The sequence below is a fragment of the Thamnophis elegans genome, chromosome Z, assembly GCF_009769535.1.
Source record: "Thamnophis elegans isolate rThaEle1 chromosome Z, rThaEle1.pri, whole genome shotgun sequence".
NCBI lineage: Eukaryota > Metazoa > Chordata > Lepidosauria > Squamata > Colubridae > Thamnophis > Thamnophis elegans.
The window spans coordinates 141785902-141808171 of record NC_045558.1 but is presented as its reverse complement, the minus strand read 5'-3'; the positions used below and the strand labels follow the sequence as shown (position 1 = coordinate 141808171).

At 49.1% G+C, this 22270-nt stretch overlaps 1 protein-coding gene across 2 annotated transcripts in view; it reads left to right on the top strand.

Annotated features, from left to right (window-relative positions):
* The window catches only part of IPO4 (importin 4), a 42882-nt gene that overhangs the window by 8729 nt on the left and 11883 nt on the right, over positions 1-22270 (top strand). For both annotated transcript variants that reach the window (XM_032235802.1, XM_032235801.1), the window contains exons 6-23: positions 1-147; positions 914-979; positions 2809-2910; positions 3236-3319; positions 3438-3599; positions 5514-5567; positions 5670-5779; positions 7108-7216; positions 8984-9113; positions 10346-10459; positions 12240-12353; positions 14694-14817; positions 15898-16009; positions 17518-17636; positions 18290-18367; positions 19432-19489; positions 20651-20756; positions 21923-22116. The exon at positions 1-147 is cut by the window's left edge and continues 33 nt beyond it. In XM_032235802.1, coding sequence (XP_032091693.1) covers positions 1-147; positions 914-979; positions 2809-2910; positions 3236-3319; positions 3438-3599; positions 5514-5567; positions 5670-5779; positions 7108-7216; positions 8984-9113; positions 10346-10459; positions 12240-12353; positions 14694-14817; positions 15898-16009; positions 17518-17636; positions 18290-18367; positions 19432-19489; positions 20651-20756; positions 21923-22116 — 1983 coding nt within the window. The remainder of the gene's footprint in view (positions 148-913; positions 980-2808; positions 2911-3235; positions 3320-3437; positions 3600-5513; positions 5568-5669; positions 5780-7107; positions 7217-8983; positions 9114-10345; positions 10460-12239; positions 12354-14693; positions 14818-15897; positions 16010-17517; positions 17637-18289; positions 18368-19431; positions 19490-20650; positions 20757-21922; positions 22117-22270) is intronic.

The following is a 22270-nucleotide window of genomic DNA, read 5'->3' as shown; positions in this document are numbered from 1 at the left end:
CTGGACCCCGACCAATTCTCCCCGTACTACAAGGACCTCCTGCGCCTCTTCCATCAGACCCTCAACAACCGGAGTCAGCCGGCCGTCCTCTACTATTCCCTCCGGAGTTTGAGCGCCGTGGTTGGCGGCCTGAGTTCCGACGAAGTGGTGTGTAGGACCCTCCTCTTCCTCTTCCCTACCGCCTCTCCGCTTTTCCCTCCGCCTGTTAGCGAGGCCGAAGCCTTCGAAGGATGTTGCCGGTAGAAAGTAGCTCAAAGGGTCAGGGGAACTCTCCGCCACCGGATCCAGTTTAATCTGCGGTCCTCCCCACGCTCCTGAACTTACCCACCTCCCTCCCAGCTGGATCGGCAGTGGCTGCTGGTCTGAAGATCCACACAATTCCCTTTTTTTTCCGGAAAATAATCTTTTTTTTTTGAAACTGGATCTCCGGCGGATCAATTTTGGCAGATCAATCATATGCTTTAATTTAATCGTATGCCTAGAGGTGGAGCGCTCGCCTCACAATCAGGAAGCTTTGAGTTCGACCCTAAGCAGATGCAGATATTTTTTTTCTCTCTTTCTCTCTGGGTACATTGAGAATATATCTGCCGAATGTAACTCCGCATTGGTGACAAGAAAGGCATCTGGCCACTCAACAGCCAGCTCCATTCAGTTGCCCGCTCGTTAAAAAACTGCTTAAATTAAATGCTTTAATTGATCGACGTGTAAAATGAGGAGCTTAAAATCAAATCCCCTTTGAGCCCTTGGTAAACTCTTGATTTTTTTTAATGGTAGCTTCCAGAGGTGGCTGGGGAATTCTGGGAGTTGAAGTCCCCTCCATCTTTAAAATGGCTGTTGAGACTTGGATTTAATTTTTTAAGTGTAATCTATATATGCTATCGTTTTCACCCTTTGGATGTCCTCTCTCCTTCAGACGCTCATGTCTTCCATGATGCCCAAAGTGATAGCAGCCATCCGAGAACTCATCCACGTGAACGAGGTGCGGTTTTCTGCGCAGGCGCACGTATAAAATGCTTGTTTTTAAGCCCGCACACCGGCTAGGGAATTCTGGGAGTTGAAGTCCGCCCATCTTAAAATGGCTGAAAGTTAAGAAACATTGATATTAAGGGAAACTTCCTCCTGGCTCCCCATTAATGGGTCTACAGGTAGTCCTCGACTTACGACCACAATTGATCCCGACATCTCCCTTGCTTAGCCACGCAGTTACATGAGCTTGGCTCCATTTTACAACCTTCCTTTGCCACGGTTGCTAAGTGAATCGCTGCGATTGTTAAGTGAGTAACATGGTTGTTAAGTGAATCCGGCTCCCCCACTCCTTGACTTCTGCTTCTCAGACGGTTGCAAAAAGGACCCCCGGGACAATGCAGCCGTCATAAATGTGAATCCGTTGCCAGGGGCGTCCGAATTTTGATCACAATTTTGATCCCGGGGAATCCCGCGACGGTCGTAAGTGTGAAAAACGCCCCCAAGTCCCTTTTTTTCAGCGCCGTTCTCACTTCGTCACTAAGTGAACTGTCATAAATCGAGGACTACACGTATGTGGGGTTGATCTCTTCTCCTTAATTTCTCTCTGGCTAAAGGGATTTCTTAATTATCTTGGGCGGAAGGGGGAATACAGCTGGCCTTCTCCAGCCTGCCCCCATCCCGCCTGTCCCGATGGGTCAGGGGGCTCTGGTTGACCCCAGTAAGGTTAGGGGTCCTGGGGCTCATTGTCCCCTCCAGAGGGCGCCAGTTTGGAGAGTGCTGCTGGTCTTTCTGTATTCATCTAATCCAGAAGTGGAGAACGATAGGCCCTTTCAGGCCTTGTGGACTTCAATTCCCAGAATTCCTGAGCCAGCCATGGCTGGCTCAGGAATTCTGGGGGTTGAACTCCACAAGGCCTGAAAGGGCCACCGTTCCCCGTCTTGGCTTAGGAATTCTGGGAGTTGAAGTCCATAAGTCCTGAAAGGGCCATAGTTCCCCATCTTGGCTCAGGAATTCTGGGAGTTGAAGTCCACAAGTGATAAAAGGGCCATAGTTTCCCATGCTGGCTCAGGAATTCTGGGAGTTGAAGTCCACAAGTCCTAAAAGGGCCATAGTTCCCCATGCTGGCTGAGGAATTCTGGGAGTTGAAGTCCACAAGGCCTGAAAGGGCCATCATTCCCCATCTTGGCTTAGGAATTCTGGGAGTTGAAGTCCACAAGGCCTGAAAGGGCCATAGTTCCCCATCTTGGCTCAGGAATTCTGGGAGTTGAGTCCACAAGTGATAAAAGGGCATAGTTTCCCATGCTGGCTCAGGAATTCTGGGAGTTGAAGTCCACAAGTCCTGAAAGGGCCATAGTTCCCCATGCTGGCTCAGAAATTCTGGGAGTTGAAGTCCACAAGGCCTGAAAGGGCCATAGTTCCCCATCTTGGCTCAGGAATTCTGGGAGTTGAAGTCCACAAGTGATAAAAGGGCCATAGTTTCTTCCCATGCTGGCTCAGGAATTCTGGGAGTTAAACTCCACAAGGCCTGAAAGGGCCATAGTTCCCCATCTTGGCTCAGGAATTCTGGGAGTTGAAGTCCACAAGTGATAAAAGGGCCATAGTTTCCCATGCTGGCTCAGGAATTCTGGGAGTTGAAGTCCACAAGGCCTGAAAGGGCCATAGTTCCCCATCTTGGCTCAGGAATTCTGGGAGTTGAAGTCCACAAGTGAAAAAAGGGCCATAGGAAGCAAGCCTGAAAGGGCCGTCATTCCCCCCCGCCCCAATCTAATTCTCAAAATGTAATGTGTTGTGTTCCCCCACAACTTTCTATTTTCGTCCCCCCCCCCCCTCCAAATCTTCCAGGTCCAGGCAAGTGAAGCGATGGAAGTTTTTGACGAACTCCTGGAGACCGAAGTTGCCATCGTGGTCCAGCATCTCTCGGAAGTCGTGAACTTCTGCCTGGAGGTGACCAGGATGGGCGGGATGGTCCTATCTCATTCCAGTCCCCTGGAGCCTCCTACTCCCTTTCTTCCCCCCTGCTGTCATCCCCTGGTGCCATTTCTCTTTCCTATACATGCTCCCACTGCACACGATGCCCCCTGCTGGCCACTCCTCTTTGGTGTCACCAGCTCCACCCTGCTGGCCATGCCTTTTTCCTGACACTTATTCCACACACACACACACCCAGGTGCCCCCTGCTGGCTGCGCCTCTTTCCTGCCACCCGCTCCATGGTGCCCCCTGTTAGCTGGAGACAGATCCGGCCACTCCTGATTCCATCTTTTTCCACAGGTGGCCTCCAATCAGCAGCTGAGCGACGGCCTGCGGGTGAAGGCCCTCTCCTGCGTCAGCTACCTCATCAAGCTGAAGAGCAAGGTCAGGGATGCCGCCCCGAATTTCCCTCCCTCCCCCTCTTCCCGGGTGGCATCTTGCCCCCCTCCTCCTCTGCCACAGGGCACTCACCCCTCCCACTTCTCATCCTCCCCTCAACCAGGCCATCCTGAAGCACAAGCTCCTCTCGCCCATCCTGAGCACCCTCTTCCCCATCATGAGCGCAGAGCCTCCCCCGGGACAGATGGATACGGAGGACGAGTTGACCGAAGAGGAAATCGAAGACCACGCAGAAGTCCAGACGCCCAAACACTTCGCGGTCCAGGTCTGGCTTTTTTGCAGGGAGGGGGCAGCAATCTTTCAATTTCAACTCTCCTCACTTCCTGGGATGCTCCGGGCTTCGTGGGCCCAGCCTTCTCACTCCCAGAATCCCCTGTGTTCGTGCCCAGCTGCTTTCTAGGCACCCTGCCTCTGGATCCACAACTCCCAGCATGCCCCATGCTCAGTGGTAGGATCCCGCCAGTTTAACAACCGGTTCGGTGATGCATGTTTTGGAAGTGCGCACCTGTTCGCATGCACGCTTTTAACAAAACTTACCTTCCACGTTACTTCTGGGAGAGTAGCACAGCTGAGGCGCGGGAATCAGATGAGATGATATAGGGCCAGGTGGGAGGGCCAAACTGATCGGAGCAAACTGGTGCACTTCCCAGCTGATCATCAGAGTGAACCTCTTCGCTTCCCAGCTGATCGTTGGAGTGAACTGCTTCACTTCCCAGCTGATCATCGGAGCAAACTAGTTCGCTTCCCAGCTGATCATCGGAGCAAACCGCTTTACTTCTCAGCTGATTGTTGGAGCGAATAATTCGCTTCCCAGCTGACCGTCGGAACGAACCGCTTCACTTTCCAGCTGATCGTTGAACTGCTTCATTTCCCAGCTGATCATCGGAGGGAACCAGGTCGCTTCCCAGCTGATCGTCGGAGTGAACTGCTTCACTTCCCAGCTGATTGTCAGAGCAAACCAGTTCGCTTCCCAGCTGATCGTCAGAGCGAACCGCTTCGCTTTCCAGCTGATCGTTGGAGTGAACCACTTCACTTCCCAGCTGATCATCGGAGGAAACCAGTTCGCTTCCCAGCTGATCGTCGGAGCAAACCGCTTCACTTCTCAGCTGATCGTCGGAGCGAATAATTCGCTTCCCAGCTGATCGTCGGAGCGAACCGCTTCGCTTCCCAGCTGATCGTCGGAGCGAACCGCTTCGCTTTCCAGCTGATCGTTGGAGTGAACTGCTTCACTTCCCAGCTGATCGTCGGAGCGAACCACTTCGCTTTCCAGTTGATCGTTGGAGTGAACTGCTTCACTTCCCAGCTGATCGTCAGAGCAAACCGGTTCGCCCGAACCAGCTGAATCCCACCCCTACCCATATTCCTCTTGCCCCCTCCCCCAGTTCAATCCCAGAATCTCTTGCTTGCAGATCCCAGCTCAGCCTTTTTTCTTTAGAGCAGTGACCTCCAAAATTGGCAACTTTAAAGACAGCTGGGCTTCGATTAGCGGTTTGGAGAGTGTGATTCAATAAGTGGAGTTCCCACAGTGCAAAAAGCCACGAATCTTGGTGTATTCCCAGCTTCGGGTACGATACACTATGCCCAAAACAGAGAAACGACAGCAGATTATGGTTTAGGGTCAGGTGAGGGCTCTCCAAATATGCCACTTTTAAGACGGCTGGACTTTAATTGGCGGTTTGTAGACTGTGATTCAATGGGTGGAGTTCCCACATGACAGGAAACCGCAAATCTTGGCTTATTCCCAGCAGAGCTACGATACATGTTCTGTCCTCACTACACGTTCGTCTGCGTGCAGCTCGACATGCAACTAACCCCGCCTATCCTCCAGTAAAACAGACCGTGTGCGTAGATCTGAATGCTTTATTGAAAGAACAGGATATGGTGAAACGGGGGGAAACAGGGATATATATACAACGAGAACCAAATACAAGATAGACAGTATTGAGTTACCGCTTATTCCCAGCAGAGCTACGATACATAGAGAAACTACACCAGGTTATGGTTTATAGGGTCAAGTGAGAGTCTAGACTCTAGAACAATGATCTCTAATCTTGGCAACGTTAAGATCGCCAAGCGGAATTCTGGGAGTTGAAATCCGCTCGTCTTCACCTACTCCAGTTTGGAGGCCCCTGCCCTACAGGATCTCCCATCAAATCTTCCTTCTGCCTCTCCCCAACAGGTGATTGATATGCTGGCGCTGTATCTCCCCCCTGAAAAGCTTTTCCCCCAGCTGGTGAGTACGAGCATTTTTTTTGGTGGGGGGGGGATTCAAAATGACGACAATAGGGGCCAACCAGATCTTAAAAGGACTCCTGTTGGTTTGCTCCTCCCCCAGACCCCTCTAATGGAACCGGCGCTTTTGAGCCCCAACCCATACCACCGGAAGGCCGGGCTCATGTGTTTGGCGGTGCTGGCCGAAGGCTGTGGAGATCACATCCGTAACAAGTACGTAACCTACGGTTCTGACCCAGGCTTCCTTAAAAAGCATGAAGCGGAGTCTTGCTCCCAGCAAAACCCCTGTTGCTTACACGACGGTGAATTCCTGTCATTCACAGTCTGCAAGGCTTGGCAAACAGTCTTTCCGAGGAATATTTATACACACAAACCTTATCTCGCTTGGCGAGCTGCCAGATAACTAGTTTCTACACACAGGGACAGGCAAAATTGGCAGGACTGTGAATTCCTGTCATTCACAGTCCTCAAGGCTTGGCAAACAGTCTTTCAGAGGAGTATTTATCAACACGAACCTTATCTCGCTTGGCGAGCTAACATATAACTAGTTTCCAAAAACAGGGCGAGGCAAAACTTGGCACGACTGTGAATTCCTTTCATTCACAGTCAGCAATGCTTGGCAAACAGTCTTTCCAAGGAATATTTAGACACACGAACCTTATCTCGCTTGGCGAGCTGCCAGATAACTAGTTTCCACACAAAGGGATAGGCAAAATTGGCAGGACTGTGAATTCCTGTCATTCACAGTCCGCAAGGCTTGGCAAACAGTCTTCCAGAGGAGTATTTATCAACACGAACCTTATCTTGCTTGGCGAGCTAACATATAAATAGTTTCCAAAAACATGGCGAGGCAAAACTTGGCATGACTGTGAATTCCTTTCCTTCACAGTCAGCAACGCTTGGCGAAGAACAGTCTTTCCGAGGAATATTTATCCACACAAACCTTATCTCGCTCGGAGAGCTGCCAGATAACTAGTTTCCCAACGGTGGGCAAGGCAAAACTTGGCACAGAGTCTCTTATAGTCACAAACAGAACTTCCCACTCTTGACACGACCGAAGGGACAAATTGTTTCCTGCAACAGCCCATTCCCCATTTGTTCCTCTTTTGTTTCCTGTGGGAAGAACCAATCACTTCCAAGGTGTGGCTTTACTCCCAAGTTGACCCTGCTTTCTTAGTCGTTCTTGTCTTCTGGCAGCTCCGCGCATGCGCACACTGGGAACAGGCTCCAGCTGTTCCTCTGTCCCGCTGCTGTCTAGCTCCCTCTCTGCCTCCGACACAGAGCCCTCATTCGAGCCTTCCCCAGACTCCAGGACTGGCCCATCTTCCTCCCCAACCTCCTCACTGTCCGACTCTGCTGCCAGCTCCTCTGGCCGCCGGCAAGCCACAACCACTGGTCGGTTTGCGATCAGGCCGTGTTTCACTCGACGGCCATGAGGGGAGGTTACAGCCTTGAATCGTAACCCCATTCCGATTTTGGCTCGGGGTTCTCTCGACATGCTCTTGCCTCCGTCATGTATGTCTACATCCTTCTGTCCACAGGCATCTTCAGCCCATGCTCCAGGTGGTGTGCCGCGCATTGGCAGACGAGAGTCAGGTGGTACGCAACGCTGCGCTGTTCGCCTTGGGCCAGTTCTCCGAGAATCTGCAGGTGAGCCACGCCCAAAGGAGAAAGACGCTTACCATCTGAATACCGTATTTTGCAGAGTATAAGACGCACCAAGGTTTTCTCTGTAGATAGTTTTATTTTCCATTTTCATTTTCGTACAGTCCCACATAGACTGTACAGAACCGGGGCCATATAACATTAAACAATAAACACAGCCATTCCTCTTGTCAATAATGCCCCCCAAAATACAAACCCAATGTACCTCTTCGACCCTCCATACACCCTTTCTTTTGCCCCCCCTCCAACTTTCCTTCTTCCCTCCATCCTTCCCCTCTATCCTACTTCCCCTCCCCCTCTACGACTCCCCTCTCCCGATACACTCCCTCCCTTCCTTCTCACCCTCCCTCCAGTCCTCTCTCCCACCCTCTCTACCCCTCTTTCTTCTTTCCCTCTACTCCTCCCTTCGGTGTATTTCTACTATCTATCAATATATTCAGCTTGTCCTATTTTTACACTGGAATTAAAGAGCAACAGTATACAAGTGCAATCGTGTTACTTTAAAATCTAGCACATACTATATATCCCCCCCTCCCCCCTAAGACCCCACCTCCCTTCCCCCCCCCCCCCGACTTCCCAGAGCCCGTACACGGTGTAGCTTTTTAACAAACACAGTTTGAAATATATTAAGACAAAGGAAATTAAAAAAAAAAAAAGAAAGTCAATAACATCTCTGCGTTGAACTCAGCTTCTTGCTGTTGCACAAACTTTTAAGCAGTTTAAATTATTCCTAATCTTAAGCATAGGCTATCTGGAATTTCTTAGTCCCGTATTTGTTTTGTGTATAGTCAATCCATTTGCACCAAGGTTTTGAAGAGGCAAATTTAAAAAAAAAAAAATCACTGCAGACCTTCCAAAAATGGCCCGTTTTTCGCAAAAATGGGCCCTTTTTTTAAAAAAAAGGCATGAACAGCCTTTAGGAGGCTTGCAGAGTGCTCCTGGGTGGTCCCCCCCCCCCAAAAATGGTTCCACCACAAAACCGCGGTAGACGTCATCACAGCGCGACGAAAAAGATCGAAAAATGTAAAAATAAAGCGAAAACCTTACCCTAACCCCCCCAAACCTAACCCTAAACCTAACCCTAAACCTAACCCTTAACCTAACCCTAAACCTAACCCTAAACCTAACCCTTAACCTAACCCTTAACCTAATCCTTAACCTAACGAAAAACCTAACACTAACCCTTAACCTAACGCTAAACGTAACGCTAACGCTCTAAACCTAACCCTAAACCTAACCCTTAACCTAACCCTTAACCTAACCCTTAACCTAACCCTTAACCTAACCCTTAACCTAACCCTAAACCTAACCCTTAACCTAACCCTTAACCTAACCCTTAACCTAACCCTTAACCTAACCCTAAACCTAACCCTTAACCTAACCCTAAACCTAAACCTAACCCTTAACCTAACGAAAAACCTAACGCTAACCCTTAACCTAACTCTAAACGTAACGCTAACGCTCTAAACCTAACCCTAACCCTTAACCTAACCCTAACCCTAACCCTTACCTTTATGTGAATCGGCTTGCTGTAATTTAATTTTTATTTCAATTTTTTGATCTTTTTCGTCGCGCTGTGATGACGTCACATACGCGCTTTCGTCGACCGCGCTTTTGTGGAACGCGGTTTTGACGGGTCACGAAAAAAATGAGCAAAAAATGCTCCCACTGTAAAATCCACGCTTTAGCTTTTATCGAGTTGCTCAATTTTCTCCTGATTTTTTTCCATCTCCCCGTCTTCCGTAACCGTAGCCGGACATTGCTCGTTTTTCGGATGAAATTATGCCCCTCCTGCTGCGCTACCTGGAGGGGGTTCAGCTGGCCCACACCACCCACCTGGCGAAGGCCTACTACGCTCTGGAGAACTTCGTGGAGAATCTGGGTGAGACCCGAAATCCTCTTCAGCCGGTTCGGTACGGTTCGCACGAACCGGTTGCAGAAATCGTGGGTGGGCCTGCCCACTCGCTCTGGCTGTAGGCCCGTGATGACGAGCCTATGGCATGCGCGCCCCAGGTGGCATGGAGAGCCCTCTCTGTGGCACACGCAAGCTGTCACCCCGGCTCAGCTCTACGGCGAATGCATGTGTGCCTCCCGCCAGCCAGCTGATTCTTGGGGTTTTTGCCGCGCACGCGTGGAGGTGGGGTGCATGCGGGAGACGTGTGTGAGGGGGAGGGAGTCATGCACGCATGTGGGGTGGACAGGGGGAGCGCACCCATTTTTGGTCCCAGGAGGCTGCAGGGAGGACTGCTAGGCCCAAAACCGTCCTATTTAGGCCCGTTTTTGAGGTCGCGCGGAAGGGACGAACGAGTGGTAACAAAATGTGAAACCCACCACTGGGTGAGACCCCCCCCCCCCGCAACCTTATTTCTAAATAAAGCCATTTTTATGGCCTGCATAGGTAGTCCTCGACTTACAACCATAATTGAGCCCGGAATTACGGTCGTTAAGCAAATCGTCACGTGACCAATACGATTTTATGACTTTTTTCTTTCCTTTTTTTTTTGCAACGGTCGTTAAGCAAACGGTCGTACGTGGGGAACCACCTGTGACATAAATAAAGCTGTGTTCCTCCACTGCAGGGGAGGGGTGGACTTCAACTCCCAGAATCCTTCGGTGCTGGCTGGGGAATTCTGGGAGTTGAAGTCCGCCTTCTCTTAAAGTGACAGAAACACAATAAAATGTGGCTTTGGGAGCTGTGTCTCTCAACTGTACAAGTGGACCCCGGCTTATGACCACAATTGAGCCCAGAATTTAGGTTGCTAAGCGAGACGTTGGTGAAGTGAGTTTGGCCCCATTTTATGACTCTTCTCGTCCCGAACGGATGCGGCTGTTAAAATTAGTCCGACGGTCGTTAAGTGAATCTGGCTTCCCCGTTGACTTTGCTGGACAGAAGGGGAGCGCGTGACTCTGCGACCATCATAAATGCGAGTCGCCGGACAAGCACATCCGATTGTAAATCCCTGTGAGATGTGGGGATGCTTCAAACGGTCATTAAGTGTGGAAAACAGTCCTAGCTCCCTTTTTTCTCACTAAACGAATGGTCGTAAGTCGAGAACTAGCTGTATTATGACAGGAGAACTGAATTGTGAACAAATTTCTCTCTGCTCTCGACAGAAGATAAGATTGAACCCTACCTGCCAGCTTTGATGGAGAGGATGCTCAACACCTTGACCTCCCCTGGAACTCCCCGCACCAAGGAGCTGGCGGTGAGCGCCATCGGAGCCATTGGTAAGCCGATCGGCTGACACACACACAGAGCCAAATGTCACACAAACTGAGAGAGGAACTGGCCCACTTTTCATGCCTAAGGCGGGACTAGAATTCCCAGTCTCCTGGTGATTGGCCCAAAGTCACCCAGCCGGCTTTCATGCCTAAGGCGGGACTAGAACTCCCAGTCTCCTGGTGATTGGCCCAAAGTCACCCAGCTGGCTTTCATGTATAAGGTGGGACTAGAACTCCCAGTCCCCTGCTGATTGGCCCAAAGTCATCAAGCTGGCTTTCATGTATAAGGTGGGACTAGAACTCCCAGTCTCCTGGAGATTGCCCCAAGGTCATCCAGCTGGCTTTCATGTATAAGGTGGGACTAGAACTCCCAGTCTCCTGGTGATTGGCCCAAAGTCACCCAGCTGGCTTCTATGTATGTGGGACTAGAACTCCCAGTCTCCTGGTGATTGGCCCAAAGTCACCCAGCCGGCTTTCATGTATAAGGCGGGGCTAGAACTCCCAGTCTCCTGGTGATTGGCCCAAAGTCACCCAGCCGGCTTTCATGCCTAAGGCGGGACTAGAACTCCCAGTCTCCTGGTGATTGGCCCAAAGTCACCCAGCTGGCTTTCATGTGTAAGGCGGGACTAGAACTCCTAGTCTCCTGGTGATTGGCCCCAAGTCACCCAGACAGCATTCATATATAAGGCGGGACTAGAACTCCCAGTTTCCTGGTGATTGGCCCAAAGTCACCCAGCCAGCTTTCATGTATAAGGCGGGGCTAGAACTCCCAGTCTCCTGGTGATTGGCCCAAAGTCACCCAGCCGGCTTTCATGCCTAAGGCGGGACTAGAACTCCCAGTCTCCTGGTGATTGGCCCAAAGTCACCCAGCTGGCTTTCATGTGTAAGGCGGGACTAGAACTCCTAGTCTCCTGGTGATTGGCCCCAAGTCACCCAGACAGCATTCATATATAAGGCGGGACTAGAACTCCCAGTTTCCTGGTGATTGGCCCAAAGTCACCCAACTGGCTTTCATGTATAAGGTGGGACTAGAACTCCCAGTCTCCTGGTGATTGGCCCAAAGTCACCCAGCTGGCTTCTATGTATGTGGGACTAGAACTCCCAGTCTCCTGCTGATTGGCCCAAAGTCACCCAGCCGGCTTTCATGTATAAGGCGGGGCTAGAACTCCCAGTCTCCTGGTGATTGGCCCAAAGTCACCCAGCTGGCTTTCATGCCTAAGGCAGGACTAGAACTCCCAGTCTCCTGGTGATTGGCCCAAAGTCACCCAGCTGGCTTTCATGCCTAAGGCGGGACTAGAACTCCTAGTCTCCTGGTGATTGGCCCCAAGTCACCCAGACAGCATTCATATATAAGGCGGGACTAGAACTCCCAGTTTCCTGGTGATTGGCCCAAAGTCACCCAACTGGCTTTCATGTATAAGGCGGGACTAGAACTCCCAGTCTCCTGGTGATTGGCCCAAAGTCACCCAGCTGGCTTCTATGTATGTGGGACTAGAACTCCCAGTCTCCTGGTGATTGGCCCAAAGTCACCCAGCCGGTTTTCATGTATAAGGCGGGACTAGAACTCCCAGTCTCCTGGTGATTGGCCCAAAGTCACCCAGCTGGCTTTCATGCCTAAGGCGAGTCTAGAACTCCCAGTCACCCAGTTTCTAGCCCTCTTCCTTCCTGACTAGGCCAAAGTGGCTTCCACATCTAGCTATGGCAAGGCAGAAATCACGCACCAGATCCTTAGATCCTTTCCGGTGGAATCCATTCCCTGCTGATCTTCCTCCCTTGTGATCTCCAGCCCAAGCGGCCAAGGAGTCCCTTCTGCCATATTTCCAAGCCATCATGGAGCACCTGACCAGTTACATGCTGACCACCCGGGAGGACCTCCGCCCCGTCCAGATACAATCTGTCGGTAGGTACAAATCTTCGCCACCCTTAACGGCCGTCGTTAAAGCGAAAAGCATTGGGGACCCGGCCCTTATTGGCTTGTAAGATTTCCAAAATAACTTGCACAAGAATCCCCCCACCCACCCACCCAAAAATAGACAATTTAGGTCTTCGTCTTACAACTGGAGAAAGATTGATTAGGAAATAATAGAAAATATTTGTTTTGATTTTGAAGAGATTTTGCTCTCCGAGTTGGTTTTAATTTAATTTTGAACGTCTCGTTACCACTCAAGGTAACATCATCAGGATTTTTTTTCTCCTATTTCTCTAGCTCGCTCTATTATCTATCTATCTATCTATCTATCTATCTATCTATCTATCTATCTCTATCTATCTATCTATCTATCTATCTATCATCTATCTATCATCTATCTATATCTATCTCTATCTATATCATCTATAATCTATATCTATCTATCTATCTATCTATATATCTCTATCATCTATATCTATCTATCTATCTATCTCTATATCTATCTATCTCATTTATAATCTACAATCTATATCTATCTATCTATCTATATCTATCTACCTATCTATCTCTATCATCTCTATCTATATCTATCTCTCTATCTATCATCTATCATCTATATCTATCTATCGATCTCTATATCTATCTCATTTATAATCTATAATCTATATCTATCTATCTATCTATATCTATCTACCTATCTATCTCTATCATCTCTATCTATATCTATCTCTCTATCTATCATCTATCATCTATATCTATCTATCGATCTCTATATCTATCTCATTTATAATCTATAATCTATATCTATCTATCTATATCTATCTACCTATCTATCTCTATCATCTCTATCTATCTATATCTATCTATCTATCTATCTATCTATCTATCTATCTATCTATCTATCTACCTATCATCTATCTATCTATCTATCTATCTATCTATCTATCTATCTCTACCATCTATCTATATCTATCTATATATCATCTCTATCTATCTGTCTATATCTCTCATCTATCTATATCTCTCATCTATAATCTCTCATTATATTATCTATCACTGAGTCGAGGTGGCGCAGTGGTTAGGGTGCAGTACTGCAGGCCACTTCAGCTGACTGTTATCTGCAGTTCAGCGGTTCAAATCTCACCGGCTCAAGGTCGACTCAGCCTTCCATCCTTCCAAGGTGGGTGAAATGAGGACCCGGATTGTTGTTGGGGGCGATATGCTGACTCTGTAAACCGCTTAGAGAGGGCTGAAAGCCCTATGAAGCGGTATATAAGTCTAACTGCTAACTGCTATCATCTATATCTATCATCTATCTATCTATCATCTATCTATCTATCTATCTATCTATCTATCTATCTATCTATCTATCATCTATCTATCTATATCTATTTACCTACCTACCTATCATCTATCATCTATTTATCATCTATAATCTATCATCTATATCTATCATCTATAATCTATATCTATCTATCTATCTATCTATCTATCTATCTATCTATCTATCTATCTATCTATCTATCTATCTATCATCTATATCTATCATCTATCTATATCTATTTATCATCTATAATCTATCATCTATATCATCTATAATCTACCTCTATCTATCTATATCTATCATTATAATCTATCTCTATATCTCTATCTCTTTCTATGTATTATCTATCTATATATCTATATCATCTATAATATATCTCTATTATATCTATCATTTTTATCATTATCATCTATCTATATCATCTATAATCTATATCTATCATCTATCATCTATGTCTATCATAAAGCCCAGAACATCCCATCATAAACTGACCATTTGACATTAAAAAGAAAATACGACACAATTGTTTTTCACACTTACGACCGTTGTAGCATCCCAGTGGTCCCGTCATGAAAATTCAGGCAAGGGACTCCTTTTTATGACGGTTGCAGTGTCCTGGGGTCACGTGATCCCCTTTTGCCACCACCTGACAAGCAAAGTCAAGGGGGAAGCCAGTTTCACTTAACAACCGTGTGGCTAATCGAACAACTGCAGTGATTCACTTAACGGTGGTGGCCAGAAAGGTTGTAAAATGAGGCAAAACTCACTGAACAACTGTCTGGCTTAGGAAGAGACATTTTGAGCCCAATGGAGCCCGCCCATTATGTGACCGTCCCAATATGACACCCTTTTTTTTGCCGTGGTCACTAAGGAGAACCAGCTGTTGTTAAGTGAGGAGCATTTCTGCTTGTTGGCTGGGGAATTCTGGGAGTTGAAGTCCACCCATCTCAAAATGGCCACAGTTGAGCAATTCTGATTTCTCCACGCCTCTCTCTTCCCTTTTGCAGAGACAATGGCCATCCTCGCCAACGTCCTGGATAACGACATCTTTCGGCCACTTTCCGAGAAGTGTTGTCAGCTTGGATTGGACCTCTGTGACAGAGTAGACGACCCGGACTTGCGACGATGCACGTATGTCCCCGTCACCTGGTGGTGACTTTTCCCTCTCCTCTCAGTTTCTTTTTGAACCCGAGCCTACTGTCTATGGGTGGATTTTCAGGGATGGGAAATTGTCACCATGCTTGAAGGTGCCTTCTGCTGAACAAAACTCTGTATTGGTGACAAGAATGGCATCCGGCCACTCAAAAACACTCTGCTAGATCCATTCATTTGCCCAGGCTCCACCCCGCAAGGAATTCTGGGGTCATTAAAAGAGTCTGACTCTCTTTCTCCTCTCAAATCTGGGTTGTAAGTAGCTTTGTGGGATCCGCTGTAACTTTGGCGGTCACTAAGCGATTGGTCGTAAGTCGAGGACTACCGGTTTAGAGACTGGCTAGGCGCTATACTATTAAAAAAAAGGCAGGGCTGGAATGAAAACAAACAAAACACAATTCAATAAACAACTGAAAGTCGTTCCCAATTGTACAACCTATTTTTTGTGACGGTTGTTAAGCAAATCATTGCAGTCTTTAAGTGAATCAGACTGTCATTAAGCAAATTAAGGGCCCCCCTTGAGGCTGGAAAGGTTGCAAATGGTGATCAAATGACCCCAGGGCTTTTGTCCGCTGCGGGGTGGGATAAGGTTCTCTGTGTACAGGCAGTCCTCGACTTACGACCACAATCGAGCCCAAAAATGCCATCCCTCAAGGAGACATCTGTTAAGTAAAATTTGCCCTATTTTAATTTGAATGTAATTAAATCAATTTAATTTATTTTTATTTAATCACTGCTTAAGCAAGCAACATGGTCGTTAAGTGAATTTGGCTTCCTCAGAAAGTCACAAAAGGGGATCACATGACACCCCCCCTTCCCGGAACACTGCAACCGTCATAAATACGAGTCAATCAGAATTTCGTGGAGGGTTGCTACTTTCAGAAGCGTGAAAAAACAGTCACCTCCCTTTTTAAATTGCCGTCGTAACTTCAAATAGTCACTAAATGAACCATTGTAAATCGAGGACTACCTGAAATGTGAAATTTGGGGAGGGGGCGGCGGAATTGCCAGTTCCCAAAAGGAACTTTTTTTGAATCCGGGATCTCTGCCGCCGTTTAGGTACAGCCTTTTCAGCTCTCTCGCGAATGTCATGGGGGATTCGATCATCCCGTTCCTGCCTCGGATAACGACGCTCCTGATTTATTCCCTCAAATCCACCGAGGGCGTCAAGGTAAGACGGCGAACACCTCCCCCGGGGTAGGGCTGGGGAATTCTGGGAGCTGAAGTCCAAGCGATCTTGGCTGACTTTTAGACTCTCGTATCACACTTGAGGTGGAGAGCGCTATCTCCTGGGCCCTGATAAGATTGCTTAGTCAGGTCACGAGACGTCCGCGAGAAAACCAGCTCAGAGAGCACCAAGGACCCCACAGTTCTCCTCCCCCTTCTCCCCTCCGCAAACCCTGCTCCCTCATAGCGCTGATATTGTTACCTCGTTGGGTCGTGAGATATCTGCGAGAAAATAATGTCAGAGAGCACCAAGGACCCCACAATCCTTGTCCTCCACGCTGCAAACCCTGCTCCCTCGTAGCGCTGATATTGTTACCTAGTTGGGTCACGAGACGTCCACGAGAAAGGAAACCAGCTCAGAGACACCCCCCCCCCAAGGACCCCACCGTTCAACCCTGAGCTGCAGACACTCCCCGTTGTTTTCATTGTCACTCTGCTTCGAGGTCGCCCAGATTTGCTAAATTTGCTCAGTAAAACACAACCTCCCTTTTTCTTGTGTGTTTTGAAAATTCGGGTTTTTGCTTCCGCCCGCAAGGAAGTGAAATCTGAAATCTCGAGATTAATTTTAGCCAGGAAGGATCTCAAACCTGTATCGTGATCAGCAGAGCCGGCAGCCGATTCGGACAGTGAGGAGGTTGGGGAGGAAGATGGGCCAGTCCTGGAGTCTGAGGAAGGCTCGGACGAGGGCTCTGCGTCGGAGGCAGAGAGGGGGCCGCCCCGACAGTTACCAGCTGCCTTCGGAGTCAGACATCAGTGAGGCAGAAGAACAGCTGGAGCCTGTTCCCAGTGTGCGCATGCGCAGAGTGGCCAGACGAAGGGAACAGCTAAAGAACAAGGGTCGACTTGGGAGAAAGGCCACAGGTGTACGGTGAATGGTCCCTCCCAGAGTAAATAAAAGAGGGAGCAACAGGGGAGTGGAGTTTGCAGGAGACAATTAGTTCCCTTCATTGGTTCGTGACTCTCCGAGGCTCCTTGCCAAGTTCTGCAGATCTCGGCCTGGCAGCTCTCCCAGCCGGATGAGGTCTGTGACCGTAAATCCTCCCTCGAAAGACTTTGCTGGATGTGAAGGAGCAGAATTCACAGCAAATTTAATTTTAATTAAATGAAATTTTTGTCGGGAGTTTGCTTCCTGCTCTTGGGGAAACGTCAGTCAAAACCCTGAGCTTAGTTGTTTCCTTGCGGACGTTTCATGACCGAACTAGGTAACATCATCAGTGCTAGAAGAGAGTTGGTTTTGTGGAAAGGAGGAAGGAGGCGGAGGAGGTGAAGGACTGTGAGGTCTTGCTTCCTGCTTTTGGGAAGCCTCCGTCAAAACAACCTGGTGAGACTCCCGAACCCACGGAGGGTCTTCGCGGCTGTATATCGATTCGGGATTCTAACCCGCTGAGATCTTCGACAAAGATGGTGGATCGCCACTAACCGAAGTCGCTGTTTTTTTTTCCTTTCTCGTAGCCGCCCCTCAATTCGGGAAACTCCTTCCTATTATTTGACGACGAGGAAGAGGAGGCAGAGGTGGAAGGAGAGGAAACTCTCACCGACGAGGAAGACGAGGAAGACTCCGACCCCGTGGGGTAATTTTCTCATCCCGGGAGGGTTTATTGGGCTCCCAAATTGATTTTGTCCCGCCACAAAATCGGTTTCCTCCCACCAATTTGTTTCGTCCCTCAGAATCAAAATCGTCCTTACTTTCGCGGGACGGACAGGGACAGGATAAGGGCACGAGTGCGAGTTTTGTTACCTTCCTTCCCAGTTTCTGAGCTTGTATAGATCGGCCTCGACTTACAGCGGTTCTTTTAGGGACCGTTCGAAGTTATGATGGTGTTGAAAAGAGGGAAATTGGATCATTTTTCACACTTAACAACCGTTGTGGATTCCCCCCCCCCCCCGTGGTCACAGGATCCAAATCCAGACGCTTGGCAACCAACTCGTCTTTATGACGGTTGCAGGGGGTCACGCGATCCCCCTTTTGCGACCGCCAGCGCTTCACTTAACAACTTCGGCAAGAAAGTTCGTAAAACGGGGACCAAACTCGCGTCCTGCTTCACCACAGAAATGTCGGGCTCGATTGTGGTCGTTAAAGTTGAGGACTTGCCTGTCCCTGGGCGCTGTCTTCCTGTCCGGAAAAATAAGCCCTCCGCGTTCATGTGGACTAGAAACGTCCGTTTGAGTTTGGGGTTTCACCCAATCCCTGCCATTTTTAAGGTTTTCTTCCGCCCCCTCCCAGGATGTGCGTGCGAAGCGTGTTTATGGACGAGAAGGAAGACGCCTGCATAGCGCTGGGAGAAATGGCCGCCAGCATCAGGTAATTTGCATCTCTGGGTTTCCCTAAATTCTGTGACGTGTATTTCTTTCTTTATTAGATTTTTATTATTTACTTTATAAATCTGGTGATTTGGCAAAATTCACCCATCTGACTTTCATGCCTAAGGCGGGACTAGAATTCCCAGTCCCCTGGTGATTGGGCCAAATTCACCCAGTTGACTTTCATGCCTAAGGCAGGACTAGAATTCCCAGTTTCCTGGTGATTGGGCCAAAGTCACCCAGCTGACTTTCATGCCTAAGGCGGGACTAGAATTCCCAGTTTCCTGGTGATTGGGCCAAAATCACCCAGCTGACTTTCATGCCTAAGGCGGGACTAGAATTCCCAGTCTCCTGGTGATTGGGCCAAATTCACCCAGCTGACATTCATGCCTAAGGCGGGACTAGAATTCCCAGTCTCTTGGTCATTGGACCAAATTCACCCAGCTGACTTTCATGCCTAAGGCGGGACTAGAATTCCCAGTCTCCTGGTGATTGGGCCAAATTCACCCAGCTGACATTCATGCCTAAGGCGGGACTAGAATTCCCAGTCTCTTGGTCATTGGACCAAATTCACCCAGCTGACTTTCATGCCTAAGGCGGGACTAGAATTCCCAGTCTCCTGCTGATGGGGCCAAATTCACGCAGCTGAGTTTCATGCCTAAGGCGGGACTAGAATTCCCAGTCTCCCGGTGATTGGGCCAAATTCACCCAGCTGACATTCATGCCTAAAGCGGGACTAGAATTCCCAGTCTTCTGGTGATTGGGCCAAAGTCGCCCAGTTGCCTTTCATGCCTAAGGCGGGACTAGAATTCCCAAACTCCCAGTGATTGGCCAAAGTCACCAGCTGGCTTTCATACCTATGTCGTCACTAGAATTCCCAGTCTCCTGGTGATTGGCCCAAAGTCATCCAGCAGCTTTCATCCCTAAGGTGGGACTAGAACCAACAAGCGTCTGGGGAGAACAGCTGACTGCAGGCTTGGGAGAAAAAGCTATTTTTCTCCAGAAATTCCTCGTTTTTCTTCCTTCCTTCCTTCCCTCCTCCTTTTTTCTTTCTCTTTTCCTCAGTATGCCCTTCCTGCCTTACATAGAGACCTCGTTCCAAGAAGTGTCCCACTTATTGCCGGTAAGGTTGGGCGATGACCCGGGAGGAAGTCTATCGCTTGCAAGGAAATTCCATTTTTTGGGGGGTGGGAGGGGGTCTTTGGGAAGGCCATCGCTGAAGAAAAGCTGAACGAGACCAAAGCGCCTCGAAGCGTTGTATGTTTTAGGGACCTTACAAGTAATCCTCGAATTACAACCTGCTTAAAGACTGTTCAGAGCTATGAAAGAAAAAAAGGACTTACGACCTGTGTTCGACAGTTTGACAGTCGGGCCCCCTCCAGGGTCACGTGAACAAAGTGTGGAGGTGTGGCAAAACGGAGGCGTTTATGGTTCTTTGCAGCGTCCCGCTGTCACATGACTCGGTTTTATGACTGCTTTGCCGAAAAACCAACTTTCGCTTTTCAGGAAACCCTCACCTTGCTTCACTTAACGACAGCTGTGGGGTTTCTTTACGACCTCCTCAAAAAACGTTTTTGAAATCTGGTTGGCCCTGTGACCAACCTGTTTTACGACCATTATGTCATAAGACCCTAATGGCCAGGGTTCCGTTTATGGTCACATGTCATGGTTACACATCACGGGATCATGTGCTTCCCCATGATAAACTTCCCAGGCGGCTTCTGAAAAGCTGAACCAATGGGGGAGGAAATCCAGATTCGCTTAGTGCGGTTCGTTTAACCGCTGCAGCGATCCGTGGCAAAAATGTTGTAAACTGGGACGCAACTCATTGAACAGTCACAAAAATGTTGGCCTCAATTTGCGGTCTTAAGTGAAGGACCTGACCTGTGCATGTCCAGACGCCGAGCGGCGACACGCCGATCCATTTTATGACGGTTAAGGACGTACCACCCGAAACGAGCAGACTCCATTCTTGGTCGTACGTCGAGGACTATCTGTATAATTCTAATAATCATCATCACCTTTTAATAAGTCCATAATCCCTTGCGGGTGGAGTCTGGGCAACTGAATGGAGCTGAGTGTTTTTTACTGGCCGGATGCTCTCCTGTTGCCAATGCGGAGTTATATTTAGCTGTATAGTTCTAATTAGAATTGTTCTTGCTCCTATATATTCCTTTGCTTTGCCCCCAAATTTGGGGTTCCAGAGCAGGTGAAACCTCCTACATTTTTTGAGGGGGGTCCTTCTGATCTCTCATGGGGGGGGGGGTGTGCTCCTTTTTTTTAGTGCCCCCACATTCGGGTACGGAAAGCTGCGTTCGAAGCCCTGGGACAGTTCATCATTTCGTTGCATCGGGTGTGCAAGCAGGAGCCATCGGAAGCTCATGTAGCGGGTGAGTGGGTTTCCGGGAGTGGGAGGGGGTGCTCAGAGGGACCCCTGCAGTTTTTCTCGCCCCTCCCCTCCGGTCCCTGTGGGTTTGAGTTTCTTAGCGGGGAGGGATTGCTTTTAAGGCTAGACAGGTCTGTGGTCTGAAAAAATAGGGTTATTCATTCCTTTGCTTCCCCTCTCGTTCCTCCCTTCCGTCTCTCTTTCCTTACTCCCTTCCTCTCTCTCGCCTTTCTTCTTCCTTCCCTTCCCTCCCTCGCTCTCCTTTTTTCTGTGCTCCCTCTCTCTCTTCCTCCTCCTTCTTTCCTTTTCCTTCCTTTTTTCCTTTCTCTCTCCGTCCCTCCCATTTCCCTCCCTCCTTCTCCTTCCCTTCCTCTCTCTCATTCCCACTTCCCTTCCCCCGTCCTTCTCTTTTTACTTATTCCCTCTCTCTCTTCTTCTTCTTTCTCATTTCCATCTCCTTCCATTACTTGCTCCCTCCCTCCCTTTCTTCCTTCCTTTTCCTTTTTCCTCCTTCTGTCCTTCTTCCTCTCTTCCCTCCCTCCTTTCTTTATTCTCATTCCCTCCCTTCCTTCCCACCTCCCTCCCTTCCATCCCTTCCTGCCTTCTTTCCTTCTTTCTTTCTCCTATCCCTCCCCCTTCCTTCCCCCCTCCCTCCTCACTTTATTCCTCCCTCCTTTCTCTCCCTCCCTCCCTTCCCCCCTCCCTTCCTCCCTTCCTCTCACTCTCTCCCTTCTTTCATTCCTTCTTTCTTTCTCATACTTCTATCCCTCCCCCTTCCTTCCTCCTTTCTTATACCTCCCTTCCTCTCCCTTCTTTCCTTCCTTCTTTCGTTCTCATACTTCTATCCCTCCCCCTTCCTTCCTTCCTTCCTCCCTCCTCCCTTCCTTCGTTCTCATACCCACCTCCCTTCCTCTCCCTCTCTCCCTTCTTTCCTTCCTTCTTTCTCATACCTCTATCCCTCCCCCCTTCCTTCCTTCCTTTGTTCCTCCCTCCTTCGCTCCCTCTTCTCCCTCCCTCTAATTCCCATCTCCCTTACTTCTTTTTTCCTTCCCCCCTCTCTCGCTTTTCTTCTTTCTCCTTCCCTCCCCCTTCCTTCCTCCCCTCTTCCCTCCTCCCCTCCCTCCCTCTCTCCCAAACCTTTTCTCCTCCCCTCCCACCCACCCCCAACAGCCTTTCAGAAGCTGGTCTCCACCCTGCTGCCCGTCTACCTGAAAGGGGCACAGGAGGACCACGAGCGCGAGGTGGTGATGGCCGTCCTGGAGATCCTGGCCAAAGTGGTGAAGGAGTGTAAGAGGGACGTCCTACCGGAGCCGACCCAGCTGACCGACCTCTGCCGGGTGGTACGGGAGGTGCTGGAACAGAAAGTGAGCCTTCCTCCTCTTCCTCCTCCTTCCTCCTCCTCTTCCTCCCCCCTCCTCCACTGCGTTACAAATGCTCCTCAACTTACAACCTTCCCTTGAGCGACCACTCAGAGTCACAACAACCCTGACGGCCACGTCAGCCTCCCCGTGTTTGCCA